The 18,879-nt window shown below is 44.1% G+C and overlaps 1 protein-coding gene and 1 pseudogene across 4 annotated transcripts in view; both read right to left on the reverse strand.

Annotated features, from left to right (window-relative positions):
* LOC118402412 (serum response factor-like) overlaps window positions 1-3,815 on the reverse strand; it is a 72,389-nt gene extending 68,574 nt beyond the window's left edge. For 3 of the 4 annotated variants that reach the window (XM_035800619.2, XM_035800595.2, XM_035800610.2), the window contains exon 1: window positions 2,693-3,814. In XM_035800619.2, the coding sequence (XP_035656512.1) occupies window positions 2,693-3,325 (633 nt within the window). In that variant the 5' untranslated portion in view covers window positions 3,326-3,814. Of the gene's footprint in view, window positions 1-2,692 lie in introns of all 4 variants that reach the window. The other variant, XM_035800602.2, reaches the window with a different exon arrangement.
* Window positions 3,816-5,006: 1,191 nt separating this feature from the next.
* Window positions 5,007-6,764, reverse strand: LOC118362084 (piggyBac transposable element-derived protein 4-like; annotated as a pseudogene).
* Between the last annotated feature and the right edge of the window lie 12,115 nt (window positions 6,765-18,879).

Here is an 18,879-nt window from a genome sequence, read left to right on the forward strand (position 1 = left end):
TGGCTTGAATTTGCCCGGATAGCCACCAATTTTTCAACCCTTGTATTGGTCAGACTGTTGCGTGCTTTGGTGTGTGTGTTCCCAAACAAGGACCAGTTGCACTCTGAGGCGGCTGATGTTGGGATTTGGAGGATGATGGAGGCAACAGGGGAAAGAGGCTCAGATCCACAAAGTCCCTTCCACCAGGTGGCTGGTGAGATATGTTGGCATGACTGCCATATTGCATCTCCATCCCAAAGCCTTTGCTTGGAAGTTGTACTCCAGACTGTCAAGAACCTTGACCGCATCCAGGCCAAGGTGGCAAGACACAGTATTGATGACACCATAGGCCTTGTTGATCTCTGCACCAGACAGGATTCTCTCGCCAGCATACTTGGGGTCCAACATGTACGCCGCGGCATGTATGGGCTTCAGGCAGAAGTCTTCACGCTTCTTGATGTATTTCAGAGCTGCAGATTCCTCTTCTTGGAGCAACAGTGAAGTGGGCAGGGAAGTACAGATTTCTTCTCTTACATCTGCAAGCAGAGTCTGAACATCAGACGAGGTGGCATTGTCTCCCTCAATCCGCGCAATGGCTACTGCTATAGGTTTCAGGATTTTCAGGTTGCTTACCATTCTCTTCCAAAATACATAATCTAGGAGGATCCTCTTGATGGGGCCGTCCATAATCGGCAGACTGATATGGCCATTTATTGGAGACTCCTTCCCCTCCAGGAGACCTCAATGGGTGTTGCTGGGCAGCTTCAATGTGGTGCTCTTATTCTTCTCACTTTGCTTGGTGAGGTAGATTGCTGCTATAACTTGATAACCCTGCTAAATGCTCTACAGTTGTGCATTTGGTTTGCCAACTTAGTAATTAGTTATCTAGCTAGCTAAGTGGTTAGCTTCTTGCAATCAAGCTCTTCTTGGTAACAGCAGAGAATCCCCCCAACTGGATCAAGAGACTTTTGGTCTAATATTTGTTTTGTGTGTGCAGGAAACTGTCAGTAGGATTTATAAGTCACTTTATGAGCTGGGATGTCTGCCCTGCAAACAGTTTGTCAGAGAGTGCTATGGGATTTTATATGTATGTATTGTGCCCCTTGTGTTCAGTGCCGGTATTACAGAATATCCCAGGATGGCACATGGTTGACATGACAATCTGGATACCGCCCAAGCCTAGTATACACACAGCTTGAAACTAATGTCTGCAAAATCGTTTAAAATCAGTAGAGGCTGCTGAGGGGAGGACAGCTCATAATAATGTCTGGAACGGAGCGAATAGAATGGAAACCATGTCTTTGATACCATTCCACTCCAGCCATTACCTCAAGCTATCCTCCCCAATTAAGGTGCAACTAGATGTCGACCGATTATGATTTTTCAACGCCGATACAGAGTATTTGATGACCAAAAAAGACGATACCGATTAATCAGACGATTTAAAAAAAATGTATTTGTAATAATGACCATTTCAGCAATACTGAATGAACACTTATTTTAACTTAATATAATACATCAATAAAATCAATTTAGCCTCAAGTAAATAATGAAACATGTTCAATTTGGTTTAAATAATGCAAAAACAAAGTGTTGGAGAATAAGGTAAAAGTGCAATATGTGCCATGTAAGAAAGCTAACATTTCAGTTCCTTGCTCAGAACATGAGAACATATGAAAGCTGGTGGTTCCTTTTAACATGAGTCTTCAATATTCCCAGGTAAGAAGTTTTAGGTTGTAGTTATTATAGGAATTATAGGACTATTTCCCTCTGTACCATTTGTATTTCATTAACCTTTGACTATTAGATGTTCTTATAGGCACTTTAGTATTGCCAGTGTAACAGTATAGCTTCCGTCCCTATCCTCGCTCCTGCCTGGGCTCGAACCAGCAACACAACAACAACACCCACCATCGAAGCAGTGTTACCCATGCAGAGCAAGGGGAAGAACTACTAGAAGGCTCAGAGCGAGTGATGTTTGAAACGCTATTAGCGCACGCTAACTAGCTAGCCATTTCACACCAGCCTCATCTCTGGAGTTGATAGGCTTGAAGTCACAAACAGCGCAATGCTTGAAGCACAACGAAGAGCTGCTGGCAAAACGACAGATTTTTACCTTGTCAGCTCGGGGATATAACTTGCAACCTTTCTGTTCTTAACTGATTTGCCTAGTTAAATAAAAGGTATATATAAAAAATATTTTAAAAATAAAGTTTTTAAATTTAAAACAAATAATAATAATTAAACCAGCGCCCAAAAATACCGATTTCTGATTGTTATGAAAACTTGAAAATCGTCCCTAATTAAATCGGCCATTCCGATTTATCGGTTGACCTCTTCCACCAATGTTTAATAATATTGCATTTGAACTTACTCTACCGGTTGAAGGTGTGGTTTGTCCTTCAGCTGCTTGAAATGAGATAAAATATCCACAGGAAAGTATTGTTTACTAGACTTTTTAGAGAGCCTGTAGATATGGTTCAGTTCAACAAGGTAAAATTAGTTTCATATTGGATAAATCGGTTCGCTCGTCAATAGCTATGGAACCAAGCATGCCATGACAATTAATATTTTATATTCTGAATCAGGGGAGGATGAAGAACAATTCACTTTTTTTTTACAACATTGAAATCCAAATGAAACATTTAAAATTCACATCAATTGTCACTTGTGATGAGATGCAACAGCTGGAAATTTCACTGTGATTACTCACCTTCTTCATTATGCCGGTCTTCCTCTTGCTAAAAGTTGTGTATCGTCTCAACTTGTTGTCGATAAATTCCATTTTTATCTTTACACGTCCACGTGTCTTCTTCCCCGGTTTTGCCCCAGCAACACCTCCGGGGACTAAACCATAAGCACCCGGTGGTACCCCAGTCCCCTGCCCTGTCACCGCAGCCTCCATCTCCAGTCTCTCCCGCTTTACACCTCTTCTGTTGTCTCTGATTGATCCCATCATGTCGTCATCATCCCCCGAGTCCGAATCAGCGTCTGACCCACTGCACCCCATGGGTGCACACTTTTTGTCCGGGTCGTACCGGCTCCCTCCGTGAACCCCAACTCCCGTATTCATACTTCCGATGCCTCCCTGGCCGGCGGTCTGTAGAGTCGTCAGTCCCGTCCCGCTCACTGGTCTTGCCCCACCTCTTGGACCCACTTCTGGACCGTTGCCCCCCAACATCCCAACCGCACCGGTGCTGTCGCTGACCCCAGTTGTCGTCTGCACTGCTCTGACCAACACGGGGCGAATTCCACTTCCAATAACCACAGAACCGTGACCTGTGTTACCACTGACAGACGCTGATCCGTTTCCAGATGGTGATGATCCAGCCTGGCTTGGTAACATTCTATTTAGAGGACCCGGTCTCTGAAATCGTCAGCCGACTGCTGGAGCGCGTGTGTTAGTAAAATTACGGCACAGCTCATGCAACCCAACCACCCAAAAGGTAAAGAAGCAGCGAAAATGAGGACATTGCGAAATTGGCGTCTGTTTGAAACCACCAGCGTAAACTTCCAAAAGTGATGCTGCCCCTAGGACTCTTCAGCCCGGTCCAGCTTGGCTCAACCTCCTCTATTTCCAAAACTCCGAGCAATTTCTCTAAAAGGAAAAAGCTTAGAGCGCATTAGTTATTACTCCGCCATGTCATGTAGTTCACACCTTAAACGCTTTAAGTGTCATCGGTATCCGCCTTCAATGCACAAACGCCGTAAATATTTAATCGAATGTCACGCAGTATATTAGCCGTGCATTTGCACACAAACCTGATACCTTTTGAAATAATGTATCAGATAGTGGACGAATATTACAACCCAAGAACTACTTTCCTCCTTATAAAGAGATACAATGTTTCCTTTTATGGAGTTGTCTCTCCTTATTTGGCGAGTCAAAGCGTCGTCTGCGGATTGGCCGATGGGGATCTCAGTAGAGCTACCATTGGTCAATATAGCATGTTTATTAGAATAAATACCAAAATGGTCGCGCTGTACACGACGTCAATGTGGTCATGCGTTGAGATATTGAAATATCAAAACATGCATGTCCTCAAAGCAGCATAGTATTTAATTTGTATCAAGACAGTAAATTAAAGGGTATAATAAACGTGTTTATAGACAATAATAAAAGTTTTGTGCCTAAGAATAGGATAGTGGGTTTTAGAATTTACTACATTTATCATAGCTAAATAAATGGTGGTACTATCTAAAATATCACATTTAGAAAATAATTCAAAAGCAGATTGAATCGGAACATTACATGTTCCAAATTTTGATGAATACTTTATCTGATAGTAATAGCGTAAATAATTTTGCTATAATCTTGTTAGAATGAGCGACATTGGATGTTGTTAAATACTTAGTAATAAAATGTTATAACTTTACATATTAGAGGTAATTAACACTCCTCCTTACACAAATCACCTTCAATCAAGGGCCATGGACAACAAGCCCAGTAGATCATTGTAGAATAAATCAGGTAAATCAAGGGTCAATGTCATCATTAATGATAAGCAGTAGGCCTACATATCACAGGCAACACAATATTGGGAGCACAGTAGGATCACAGTATTGCACATAAATATCCTCAATGCCTATGCAAATACTCAATGGAAAAAGTATTCGTAAGCATGAGTCCAACTAGCTCTCCCATATCAGTACCCCCCCCAGATTTGTTTTCTATATTTTTTTTAGGATAAAGTTTGGACACACCTACTCATTCAAGGGTTTTTCTTTATTTTTACTATTTTCCACATTGTAGAATAATAGGGTGGACATCAACACTATGAAATAACATATATGGAATCATGTAGTAACCAAAAAAAGTGTTGAACCTCCCGTTGTCCTCCTATTATGCCTACGACACAGTGTCCCCCCGGGTCACCCTGTCCCCTCTAGGCTAAAGGCCCAATGGGCACAAGTGTGACAGTATGCGTGTGAACAGCCTTTGCAGATGTATTTCTTACACCTGCAGCACGCGGTGTGTGTCTTGACGTCCTTCTTGGGTGGGCAGAGCTGACACCTCTTTCTCTTACTCACCCCCGGCGGGACGGCTGGGGCGTCGGCCGGGCCAGCGACTTGCTCCCGGGCTTGCGGACGAGCCTCGGCGGTGGCACCCTGTAGGACTTTGACAAGTGCGGACGCGGCTTGAGTGCCTTTCCGAGCTGCTCCAGGAACACCCTCCTCTTGTTCCGCTGCCCAGGCATCCAGTCGGGCTTGTTCTCTCGCCATATGACAAAGGTGTTGTAGGAGGACACGTCGAGGATGTTGTGGAAGATGACCAGGGGTCAGCGGGTGGTCATCCGTCTGCAGCTGTAGGTCCCGACCACCTTGTCTAGGTTGTCCACGCCGCCCTTGTTGCAGTTGTAGTCTAGGATGAGGGCCGGCTTCCGGTCGCGGCGATCGCTAACGTCGGGCTCCGTGTGCAGCGTACTCAGAAGTAGCACATTCTTATTTCTCTTTGCCAGGTAGGACACTAGAGTGGCAGTGGGTGTGAAGGCGAACCTGGAGGACGAGACCTGTCTGCCCTTTGACTGGAGCAACGCGGGAGGGATTGGGCTTGTTCTTTCGCACCGTGCCGGCCATGGTGAGGTTCCTCTCGAGGAGCCGCTGCCCGAGTTTGTAGGAGGTGAAGAAATTGTCACACGTGACGTTGTGACCACCCGGCAGTCCCTCGGTCAGATTGAGGATGACGCGCGCACCCTGGTTCTTCTCGGGGCCTCCGCCGGCCGCCTTGCCGGTGTAGACTTGCTTCTTCCAAGCGTAGCTGGACTTGGCGTCGCAGGCCACCCGCGACTTGATGCCGTATTTGGCCGGCTTGCTGGGAATGTACTGTCGGAAAGGACAGCGTCCTCGGTGGGGAGCGGGGAGAGGAGATTAGCAGCGTCATCGTTACTGGCTCACCATCGGGGCGCACTACGTTTATATTACACGCAGCCGCCGCCACCGCTACTGCCGATGCTACTACTGCCGATTGCTACTACTGCCGATTGCTACTACTGCCGATTGCTACTACTGGCCATGCTACTACTGCTACCTCTCTATGCTACATGTACATACACAAATACATAGACGGTACCTCTGAACCTTCTAGTTGTTCGTCCACCGTCACGTCGGGCCCCGGGTTGTAGAGGGCCGGCAGCCGCTCCTCCCACAGGTCCCATACCTCTCTTATGGCCGCCAGTCTGTCGGTGGCGAGTCTCGCGGGTCTCGACTGGCGGTTGTCGAATCGCAGCAGCCTCGATTACTTGTGAAACACCTTGAGCGGCATGGTGGCATGGAACACAGTCCTACCGCTCTCGGCGTCCCACAGGTTGGCCGCGGCCTCGCCTCGGGACCTGTAGACGCCCGGCTAGGATCAGCAGCCCTACGTAGGCGCGCAGGTCGGTGGAGTCCATGGGTCGCCAGCTGTCGCCGTATTTTCTCACCCCCTGCAGATTTGTCATGTCCACAATTATCCTTTCTATCGCCGGTGTGACAAACAGCCGGAAGGTGGACGCGATGTCGAGCGCTCGCGACGCGGCATAGGCCGTGGGGCCCGACGTCACGACGGGGCCGGGGTGGCGGATTGCGCTGGGCCGGTCCGGGCCGTGATAGGCCACGGAGGACCATTTGATTTTGATGTTTTTTGACAGCAACGTCTCCCTTTGGTCTCGGGCGGCTGCCGCCGCGTCCTCTCTGTCTCGATCTGGCTCTCTGTCTCGCTCTGGCTGTCTGGCTCTGTCTCGATCTGGCTCTCTGTCTCGCTCTCGCTCTCTGTCTGGCTCTCTGTCTCGCTCTCGGGCAGCGGCCATGTCTCCCTCTCGCTCTCCCTCTAGCTCTTTATCCGAAGAGGAGCACGACCACGAGGCCGAGTCATCGTCGTCGTCGTCCGCATCACGCTTGGGGTTGTATTCCTCACCATCTTCATCTTCCGAAACGTCCTCCTCTTCGGATTCTCAGTAGTCTTCTTCGTCTTCTTGGTCGACACTGGAGGATATCTGTTCCAGGACCTGAGCTGCGCTGAAACAAGGACTGCGAGGCGTCGTAGGCGGAGGGTTCACGCTCGGCGGGGTCATATTCCTCCTCGTCGTCCTCCTCGTCGTCGTCCTCCTCGTCGTCGTCCTCATCATCGTCCTCATCTTCTTCTCCTTCTTCTTCCTGACAATATTTAGTAGCCTCTCTACGGCCGGCTTACAGTCGTAGGTGGAGGGCTCACGCTCAGCGGGGTCGTAATTCCTCCTCGTCGTCGTCCTCATCGTCGTCATCCTCATCTTCTTCTTCTTCTTCTTCCTGACAATAATTAGTAGCCTCTCTACGGCCTGCTTACAGTGGCCACGTGAATGGACGAGGCGCGTGGTCGGCCCTGTCTGCTCCTTCGGGCCCTTCGGCCCATCCGGTACGCTTGGCTGGCCTCCCCGTGGGATTGCACCGAGGTCGTGCACTGAGTTCTTGGGGACAAGTGGTGACAGGGTCACTCTGACCCGGCCCAGACAGAGGGGAACAACTCGTAACACAGGGCCAGGGTCACTCTGACCCAGCCCAGACAGTGGTAGGAGGGTTACAACATACACCTTGCTAACGCTGCCACGGTCACTCTGACACCAGAGGGGAACAACTCATAACACAGGGCCTACACAGGGCCCGGGTCACTATGACCCAGCCCAGGCAGGGGTAGGAGGGTTACAACATACACCTTGCTAAGGCTGCCAGGGTCACTCTGACCCACACAGACAAGGGGAATCAACTCGTAACCCTGCTCGGGGTCACTCTGACCCGCCGAGACAAGGGGAGGGTTATGTAACAACAACCATACCCAAAAGGCACAATATCCACAAGGTAGTGTAGGAGGGGGGCGTTTTTAGAATCAATACCCAAACTCACACAGGGCCCAAGGGCCCGTACGGGGGAATAGCCTGCCGCTTCGCACATAGGGCCCTTGCCCGGAATGTGGCGCATGTCAATTCTGGGGCAGGACCTTCAACTAGTATCCAACAGGTGGTAGTGTGGGTGACTATGACCCGGCCCAGACAGGGGTAGGAGGGTTACAACATACACCTTGCTAACGCTGCCAGGGTCACTCTGACCCACACAGACAAGGGGGATCAACTCGTAACGATGCCCGGGGTCCCTCTGACGTCACTATGACCCGGCCCAGACAGGGGTAGGAGGGTTACAACATACACCTTGCTAACACTGCCAGGGTCACTCTGACCCACACAGACAAGGGGGATCAACTCGTAACGCTGCCCGGGGTCACTCTGACCCGCCGAGACAACGGTAAGGTTAAACAAATCAAAATATATTTTCGATTCTTCAAAGTCACCACCCTTTGCCTTGATGGCAGTTTGCACACTCTTGGTATTCTCTCAACCAGCTTACATGTGGTAGTCACATGAATGCATTTCAATTAACAGGTGGAAAGTTAATGAAAGTTAATTTGTGGAATTTCTTTCCTTGTAAATGCGTTTGAGCCAATCAGTTGTATTGTGACAAGGTAGGGGTGGTATACAGACGATACAGCTTTGCACACTCTTGGCATTCTCTCAACCAGCTTCATGAGGAATGCTTTTACAACAGTCTTGAAGGAGTTGAAGGAGTTGCTTTTCCTTCACTCTGCAGTCTAACTCATCGCAAACCATCTCAATTAGGTTGAGGTCATGTGATTGTGGTGGCCAGGTCATCTGATGCAGCACTCCATCACTCTCCTTCTTGGTCAAATAGCCCTTACACAGCCTGGAGATGTGTTGGGTCATTGTCCTGTTGAAAAAATATATATTCCCATTAAGCGCAAACCAGATAGAATGGCATATCGCTGCAGAACGCTTTGTTAGCCATGCTGGTTAAGTGTGCCTTGAATTCTAAATAAATCACAGACAGTGTCACAAGCAAAGCACCCCCACACCATCACACCTCCTCCATGCTTCACGGTGGGAACCACACATGTGGAGATCATCCGATCACCTACTCTGCGTCTCACAAAGACAAAAAAAGGAACCAAGAACCAAAGGAACCAAAAATCTCACATTTGGACTCGTCAGACCAAGGACATATTTCCAGCAGTCTAATGTCCATTGCTCGTGTTTCTTGGCCCAAGTAAGTCTCTTATTATTGGTGTCCTTTAGTAGTGTTTTTTTTTGTTGCAGCAATTCGACCATGAAGGCCTGATTAACGCGGTCTCCTCTGAACAGTTGATGTTGAGATGTGTCTGTTACTTGAACTATGTGAAGCATTTATTTGGGCTGCAATGTAAGGTGCAGTTAGCTCTAATGAATGTTTCCCCTGCAGCAGAGGTAACTCTGGGCCTTCCTTTCCTGTTGCGGTCCTCATGAGAGCCAGTTTCATCATAGCGCTTGATGGGTTTTGCGACTCCATTTGAAGAAACTAGAAGTTCTTGAAATGTTCCGGATTGACTGACCTTTATGTCATAAAGTAATGATGGACTATCATTGTTCTTTGTTCATTTGAGCTGTTCTTGCCATAATATGGACTTGGTCTTTTACCAAATAGGGCTATCTTCTGTACACCACCCCTACCGTGTCACAATACAACTGATTGGCTCAAACGCAATAAGGAAATAAATTCCACAAATGAATGTTTACCAAGGCACACCTGTTAATTGAAATGCATTCCAGGTGACAACCTCATAAAGCTGGTTGACAGAATACCAAGAGTGTTCATAGCTTTTATCAAGTCAAAGGGTGGCTACTTTGAAGAATCTCAAATATAAGATATATTTAGATTTGTTTAACACTCCTTTGGTTACAACATGATTCCATATATGTTATTTCATAGTTTTGATGTCTTCACTATTATTCTACAATGTAGAAAATATTAAAAATAAAGAAAAACCCTTGAATGAGTAGGTGTCCAAACTTTTGACTGGTACTGTACATTAACAGCCTGGACTATACACTGCTTAGGCTCTCATTACCTGTTTTTTCAAGCTCTGTCCTTCTAGGAAGAGGTAGCAACATCATGGGGCTGTGAAGTTCTATGAAAAGTTCTGTGTCAGACCAAGATCCTGTTGCCTCCAGCCTCGGTCCTGTGTGACCGTCCATTCATGTAAACACACATCAGAGACAACACAGCTCTTATAGACCCACAGAGTACAGGCCTACAATGACACGTCCCTAAAGCCTCAGAGGGGCATTTGTCAAACAATCTTTCTTTAACTTCTAAAAAGTTCCTTACACTGCTGGCTCTTCAGTATCTCCAATCTCTCCAGTCTACATCGCTCTGTACACATACATTCATGTTGGTAAACTCATGTACAACACATTTGACACAATGGTTGTGGCACAACTGATATTTTTCTGACACAGTGGAGGGTTAGTCTGCACAAAATGTCTACACAGCCATTGTGTGGCATGTCCACAACACTAGTGTACTTATTTTTGTACAGAAAAACACTCCATTGTATCACAACCATACACTACTAGAGAAAAGGGTTCCAGAAGGGTTCTTCGGCTTCACAACTTGAGTGTGTATGGGGCCAATCAGAGTGAGTTCTATGTAACACAGAAATTAGAAAGACGAAACACCTTGTTTAAAAACACATGAAACTTTATTGGTAGCAGCTTGTATACATCATGGTCACTGTGGCCATTAGCTGAAGCGGATTCAAAAACATGCCTAAGTGTAAGCACATTAGCCTTCATAAAAAACAAACATTTGGGGATGCTTTGCTCCCTCAGGACCTGGACGACTAGTCTTAATAGAAGGAACTATGAATTATGCTCTGTATCAGAGAATTCTACAGGAGAATGACAGGCCATCCGTATGTGAGCTGAAGCTGAAGCGCAGCTGGGACATTCAGGAAGACAATGATCCAAAATACAAAATCAAGTCTACATGAAAATGTATGACCCGGCCCAGACAAATTTGACATTTTGGAATGGCTTAGTCAAAGTCCAGACCTAATCGCAATTGAGATGTTGTGGCAGGAATTGAAACAAGCAGTTCATGCTTGAAAACCCACAAATGTTGCTGAGTTCTGCATGGGAGAGAGGGCCAATATTCCTCCACAGCGACATGAAAGACTGATAAACAACTACATGAACAGTTTGTTTGGAGTCATTGCAGCTAAAGGTGGCAGAACCAGTTATTGAGTGTAAGGGGGAAATTACTTTTTTTCACACAGGGGCATTGTGTGTTGCATAACTTTCTGTATGAAATAAATGAAATAAGTACTGTATGTCATTGTTGTGTTATCTGTTCACTCAGATTCCCTTTGTTTAATATTTGGTTTTGGTTGAAAATCTGTTAACATTCAGTTTCAAAAATATGCAAAAGTAGGGCCTCCCGAGTGGCGCAGCTGTCTAAGGCAATTGAGCCATCACTACAAACCCGGGTTGGATCCCAGGCTGTGTCACAGCCGGCCGAGAATGGGAGACCCATGAGGTGGCGCACAATTGGCCTAGTGTTGTCTGCATTTAGGGGAGGGTTTGGTCCGCCGGGATTTCCTTGTCCCATTGCACTCTAGCAACTCCTTGTGGCAGGCCGGGCACCTGCAAGCTGACCACGGTTGCCAGCTGGACGGTGTTTCCATCGACACATTGGTACGGCTGGCTTCCGTGTTAAGCGAGCAGTGTGTCAAGAAGCAGGGTCGTGTTTCGGAGGACGCATGGCTCTCGACCTTCGCCTCTCCCGAGTCAGTGTTGCATCGATGGGAGAAGACTAACTACCAATTGGATATCACGAAATTGGGGAGACAAAGCGGTAAAAATACACATTTGTAAAAAAAAAATTGAATAAATAAATATATATGCAAAAGTAGAGAAAAATAGAAAGGGGGCAAATACGTTTTCACGGTACTGTACATACAGCATTCGGGTGGTGAGTCCAGTGCAGCACATACACAATGTGCCCCCTGCTGGACAAAAGTAGTTTAAATTCTCCTCCTGGATTAGTTGGGGGGATTTAAGGGTTGGTAGATTGAGGTCCTGGTAGGCAAGGAGAGGCACTGTAGTTCCTATGGTTCCTGTGCTGCAGGGTCATAGAGGAGAGGGAGAGCGTCTCTAGGACTCACTCTGAGAGACTCATGCCAGGCATGGGCACAGTGAAACCACATGAGCAAAGAGGGACAGCGTCAGCGGGCATGCCTTCCATGCTGCAATTAAGGCAAATGTAAACTCCTGGCACTCCTCCTCACATCTACACACACGCAAGGGTATAAAAAAGTATTATCTTCTTCTTATCCACACGTCCTTAGAAATAATAACTCCTTGCCACGCACCTCGTCCCTGAAATCTGTGTGACTCAGAAAAATCCAGCATTTCTGTGTTCATTTGGGAGGGGGGGCAGAGATGGAGGTGGGGTGGGGTCAGTTGTCCTCCTCTCAAGCTTCACTGTCCAAGGACAGCTCCCCCAGGGCGTTGACGAACTCACTGAAGGAGGAGCGCTCTTGGGGGCCCAGCAGTGGCACATGCGCTTGTAGACTTGAGGGGCAGCCGTCGGGCATGGGCAGCTTAATCTTGCCTGCTTGCAGACCTGGGGAGAAAAGAGTGGAGCAGAGAAACAGGGGAGGTTAGACTTGGGAGACAGAATGTACAGGTCAATGTGATTTGACTCATTCACTCCATTCTTATAGAGCAATAAGTCAAATCATCATAAGAATAGAGTAAAACTGGTTCTGGTAGGGAATTCATAAGAATGATTGGACAGACAAGCCTGCCCTCAGCTTGATAAAATAAAATGATGATACTGTATGTCTAATGCACAATTGCGTTGCTTCCAGCCATCTGTTCATTTTGGTACAGCTCATCACCTTATCTGATTATTGGCTGTTGTCAAACGCACGTTGGTCTGGAAAGATGATTCTCATACTAGATGAAAAGGCCAAATTAGTTTGACATCCTGGCATTTAACATTTTAGAAATTTCACATAAGGAGGATAGGAAAGGATGAACTTTAATGTCCATAGGGGAAAATTGTCAGACACACAGTACTACTGTACACAAAATAGACACTACATTACACACTCAACATAATACATACATTGCACATTACCATTATCATCATACACTTCTCATATAGCCACATAAGTCATACTTTGCTTATTCCCTTATTCTGTCAGTTGCATACTAACAGCTCAGCTTTACTTATTGTCATTTAGGTATTTTTTTATTTTTTTTATTTTACCTTTATTTAACCAGTTAAGAACATATTCTTACTTTCAATGACAGCCTGGGAACAGTGGGTTAACTGCCTGTTCAGGGGCAGAACGACAGACTTGTACCTTGTCAGCTCGGGGGTTTGAACTCACAACCTTCCGGTTACTAGTCCAACGCTCTAACCACTACGCTACGCTTCCCATGAAGGACATGGGAAGGCTTACACCTGTTCAGCTTACATGTGGGGACCCTATAGCGTATGTCTGAGGGGAGGAGGTATCCTATAGCGTCTTCCTGAGGCGAGGAGAGACTGTGTCTGCCTGAGGGAAGGGAGGAGTAGTGTCTGCCTGAAGGGAGGAGGGACCCTATAGCATCTGAGGTGATACTCAGAGTAAAGGACATGGGAAGGATCTGGTTTTATCTGTTCAAAAATAGTCTGCAAGGAGGGATGTAATCACACCCATAACCTTCATGGCAGTTTGTATCAGGCAGGTAATTTGGGATTTCAGTTGGACTGATAAATTGTCAAACTACACTGTGATGCCGTATCTCAAGATACTCTATGACCGCATAGTATAACAGGAGCATTATTTTCAGCATTGTGGACAACCATAGGCGCGTGGTCGCCGACAGATTTGGGGACAAACACCATCTCCTGTTAACTCTAACCTGTTGAGTATGGCTAGTCAGGAATGAGTGGTAACACCTTATGGTATAGGAGTTAACACGCATCTGCTTTAACTGGCTGAGTAGGACATGTGGAAGTATTGTCTTAAATGCTGAACTGAAATCAATAAATAACAGTCTAGCTTAGGCCTTGGGGTTTTCCAGATGTTGATTGCATGATGAGTCCCACAATTTTTCTTATAGGCAAAATCGAACACAAAATCGAACACAGGGTTCACATCTGAACGGAGCTCCCACACTATGGTCTTTTCAAAACACTTCATTACGATGGGGGTCAGGGAAACAGGTCTAAAGTCATTATTTTCTTTTGGGCAAGGCTTTTTGGGGACTGGAGTGATAAAGGCCTTTTTCCAAATGGATGGGAGAGGATGGGAGTCAACAGACCACTGAAAGATATGGCACCAAGCCGGAGTCAGTTCCTCTGCATGTTTTTAGAATAAATATTGTCCGCTATTATCCTGTCATTTTCCATCCAAGTTGTCAGATCCCGGTGGCTTGTCATTGTTGATAGACAACAATCATTTTTTCACCTCTTCCACACTCACTTTACGGAATTCAAAATTTAAATTTTGGTCTTTCATATTTTTGCCAGATATACTTGGATGTGTAGTGTCAGTGTTTTTTGCTGGCATGTCATGCCTAAGTTTGCTAATCTTTGAAGTAGTTGGCAATATCAGTCGGTTTTGTGATGAGTGAGCCATCTGATTCAATGAATGGTGGAGCTGAGTTTGCCTTTTTTTCCAAAAATTTCATTGAAGGTGCTCCAAAGCTTTTTACTATCATTCTTTATGTCATGTCATGTATCTTTGTTTCATAGTATAGTTTCTTCTTCTTTTTCCGTTTAGTCACATGATCTCTCAATTTACAGTGCATTTGCCAATCGTTTGTGCAGCCAGACTTATTTGCCATTCCTTTTGCCTCATCCCAACCATACAATTTTTTAATTCCTTTATCCATCCACTGGGATTTAACAGTTTTTACAGTCATTTTTAAAATAAATCTTCTTCAGGCTAGGGTCTATTTTTCTCCATTTATGCCTGATTGACATTCCCAAAGTAGCTGCCTGAACTTGCTCAGGCCCTGAAGCCAGGATATGCATATAATTGGTACCATTGGAAAGAAAACACTCAGAAGTTTGTATAAATGTTACAATAATGTAGGAGACAATAAAACAATAGATATGGTAAGAGAAAATCCAAAGAAAAACCAACCATCATTTTTTTTTCTTTGAGAGCCAATGCTCTTCCATTAGAACGTATAGGGAAAAAATGTAATCTAGCTCCAAGTATGCAATTCCTATGGCTTCCACTGGATGTCCAAGGTTTGTTCAAGGTTTCAGGCCTGTTTCTTCCCAAACGAGGAAGAATTATGAATTTTAGTACTGGGATACAGACTTGGAAATCAGTATGTGCGCACGCGACGAAGAGGACACGCACCTGCTAATATCGTTTTCCTGTTGAACATACTTCTTTCTGTAAGAAATATTATAGTTTAATTACATTTTAGGGTACCCAAGGATTAAATAGAAATGTATTTTGACTTGTTTTAGCAAAGTTTAGCAGTAGCTTTTTGGATTCCTTTCTCTGTATGTTGAACGAGTGGATTCCTCAAATCGATGGTGGCAACTAAATTGACTTTTTGGGATATAAAGATGGATTTTATATAACAAAATGACACTACATGTTGTAGCTGGGACCCTTTGGATGACAAATCAAATGAAGATTTTCAAAAAGTGAATATTTAATCGCTATTTGTGAATTTATGAAACCTGTGCTGGTGGAAAAAATATTTTGATGTGGGGCGCCTTCCTCAAACAATCACATGGCATGCTTTCGCTGTAAAGCCTATTTTAAATCGGACAGTGCAGTTAGATTAACAAGAATTTAAGCTTTTAACCAATATAAGACACGTGTATGTTCCTAAATGTTAAATATCCATAATCTTTATGATTCTTTATTTGAATTGCATGCCCTCCAGTGTCCCTGGAAGTTGTACTGCTAGTGGGACGCCTAGCCTTAGGGTGCATGCTTATTAGTAACTGGGATAAGCAACGTTTATTTGCTCCTCATTACACACCACGGACCAACAAATATTCTTTACATAAACAACATAGGAATCACTACAAAACTTATTGTATGACCTCTTATACACTATATTAAACCCAGCCTTTGGAACGTTGGTTTTGACTACTTTATTGTGATCACTACATCCGATAGATCTGGATAATGCTTTCAAGCACATTTCTGTAGCATTAGTAAACATGTGATCAATACATGATGATATCATTCCTGTGCTGTTTAATTACCCTGGTAGGTTGACTGATAACCTGAACCAGGTTGCAGGCACTGCTTACAGTTTGAAGCTTTTTCTTGAGTGGGCAGCTTGATGAAAGCCAGTCAATATTGAAATCAGAAAATATACTTTCTATGAGCACAGTCATCAATAACAATGGAATCAATCACATTATCACCCTCAACAGAGAAGTCATGTACGTCACATTTTAAATGAAATAAAAAACAATTAATTAATTGGCCTTGGTCTGCTCATCTGGTGTGTGCAATGATTTTTGCAGGGTTCATGTTGGTGATTGTTGTCATCGACTCCAACAGTTTTTTGGAGTTCATGTTGGTGATTGTTGTCATTGACCCCAACAGTTTTTTGGAGTTCATTGTAAAATAACTCTTTTTTTAATTGATTCCATGTGTTGTTTCCTTGTCTCCCTGAGCTTTTGGCTGAGCTCCTTTTGCACACATTTCAGTTGTTGTGGGTCCTTATTTTTGAATGCTTGTCTCTTGCAGTTGATACAGTCCTTTACCTCCTTTGTGATGTACGGTTTGATGTTTGGATATGCCTTTGTTGTTTTTTGGGGTATCACAGAGTCAACAAAGAAATGTATGTAGTCTGTGACAAATCTGTATTGATTTGTGCATGTCAAACTCATAAAAACTATCCTGTACAAAAAAAACATCCTTGAAGTGATTCTATGCTGTCCTCAGTCCACACATTCACAGATTTCACAAGGGGTTTACTGCTCAATCAGTACGGTAGGTGGGAATGAGCTGGAGAATGTTGTGATCAGAGTTAGACAGGGATGGTTTGGCTTGGCTCTAGCAGTATATGCATTTTTAACATTTCCGTAACATATTTCTATTTTCAGATTTAATATATTGTTCATACCCAGGTAGTGACATTTCCAGTTTGAAATGATTGAAGTCCCACAAAATAATAGAGACCTTTGGGGTGTGTTGTATACAATACAGTACAGTACAGCATGTTGGTGGACAGTCAGCCACTTGGGCAGCAGCCCTCGCAGCCTTGGCACTAGAGGGTACATACACAGAGCAGATAAGATTTTTTAAATTTTCTCATACCCGATCAGCCTACTATTTAGAACATAAGTACCAGGGATGCAAACTGGTGAGGGTCCAAAAAGGTGACACTTTTTTTGGCACTGAAACATGCAAAAGAAATCCCTGCTAGGGGGATACATTTTTTTTTTTTTTTACATCAGCTTTAAAATGCTAATTTCTAGTGACTAAGGCTGGATCCCTTCTTGAAATACAGATTTTAACTAATTAAACAACAAAGAATACGATCTACATGATCAGTCTCTGTGTGTAAAATAAAAAGTGGTAAAATGTGAACCTATCTCACTGCTAAAATATGTAAGGAAAGCAAACCAACATTATTTGTTGCCTAGACTTTACTGCAAATGCCACAAGTCCAGAGAAAAAAAACAATACACGAATATTGCAGTTAGCCATGATAGACTTTATTATAGAACGCTTGTGACCACATACATCTAAATATTGCAATTGGGGGAGGGGGGGCATCTTATAGTAGAAATCAAATGAAACAGGCATTCTATTTTTGCTCTATTATAGCGGCCACTATAGTAGACATCGTGAAGTGCACCAACAAAAATAATGTTCACTGTGTAAAATGTTTTATAATCCCCCCTCACTCACAAGTGTTACGCTATGTCAAGTTCAACAAGACAAAAGCAATGTCTTTGGGCTACACTGCACGTTTTTACATTGTATACTTTCTGCCTGTGGACATGTGTTCTACAATGTGCTAGAAGCAGAACATGAGACCCGTTGTTGGCATAATTGATCTCTTTCAGGCAGAGAGTACACCTGGCATAGCCCTTTTTATCCACTGTATTGAAAAAGTGAGAAATAGGAAAAAGTGTGGTGTTCCTTTCACCTCTATAGTGGCATCCCGTTTAAGCCAAGCCCAGCTCCACTTCAACGCCTCATTTTCACCTAATTCCCTCATTCTGAAATTAACCACATACTATAGAGGGAAAATATTAGTTCATAGATAGTTTGTTCGTTGGCTAGTTAACATTTCACAGATTGCCAGGTTCCAGTAAGCAACAAACGTTATAACTTGAGGAACGGCAAGGAGTCGTATACCAGTTAATACTATAGCGAATTGGTTAGGTTACTAACGTTAGCTCATATGTTGTCAACTAGCTGTCTGATTTTATTAGCCAGCTAATTTTCACACCATAAACTTAATTATTTGATCAGCTAAATTGGCTAATGTTGGTCAACAGTTCTCTGGCTAACTAACGGATAATTTGATCCAGCTAGCAAGATACTTAACAATGCTAACAAAGTACATAGTCTATCGGTAAATAGCCCACCCAATTTACCTACCTCATCCCCATACTGTTTATATTTATTTACTTTTCTGCTCTTTTGCACACCAGTATCTCTGCCTGTACATGACCATCTGATAATTTATCACTCCAGTGTTAATCTGCAAAATTGTAATTATTTGCCTACCTCCTCATGCCTTTTGCACATGCTATGCTTTATCTTGGCCAGGTCGCAGTTGCAAATGAGAACTTGTTCTCAACTAGCCTACCTGGTTAAATAAAGGTGAAATAAAAAATAAAAAATAAAAATAAAATATAGACTCTCTTTTTTCTACTGTGTTATTGACTTGTTAATTGTTTACTCCATGTGTAAGTCTGTGTTGTCTGTTCACACTTCTATGCTTTATCTTGGCCAGGTCGCAGTTGTAAATGAGAACTTCTTCTCAACTAGCCTACCTGGTTAAATAAAGGTGAAATAAAAAAATAAAATAAAAATATTGTTCCAGCACACTTGCTTCC

The sequence above is a fragment of the Oncorhynchus keta genome, chromosome 2, assembly GCF_023373465.1.
Source record: "Oncorhynchus keta strain PuntledgeMale-10-30-2019 chromosome 2, Oket_V2, whole genome shotgun sequence".
NCBI classification, from domain to species: domain Eukaryota; kingdom Metazoa; phylum Chordata; class Actinopteri; order Salmoniformes; family Salmonidae; genus Oncorhynchus; species Oncorhynchus keta.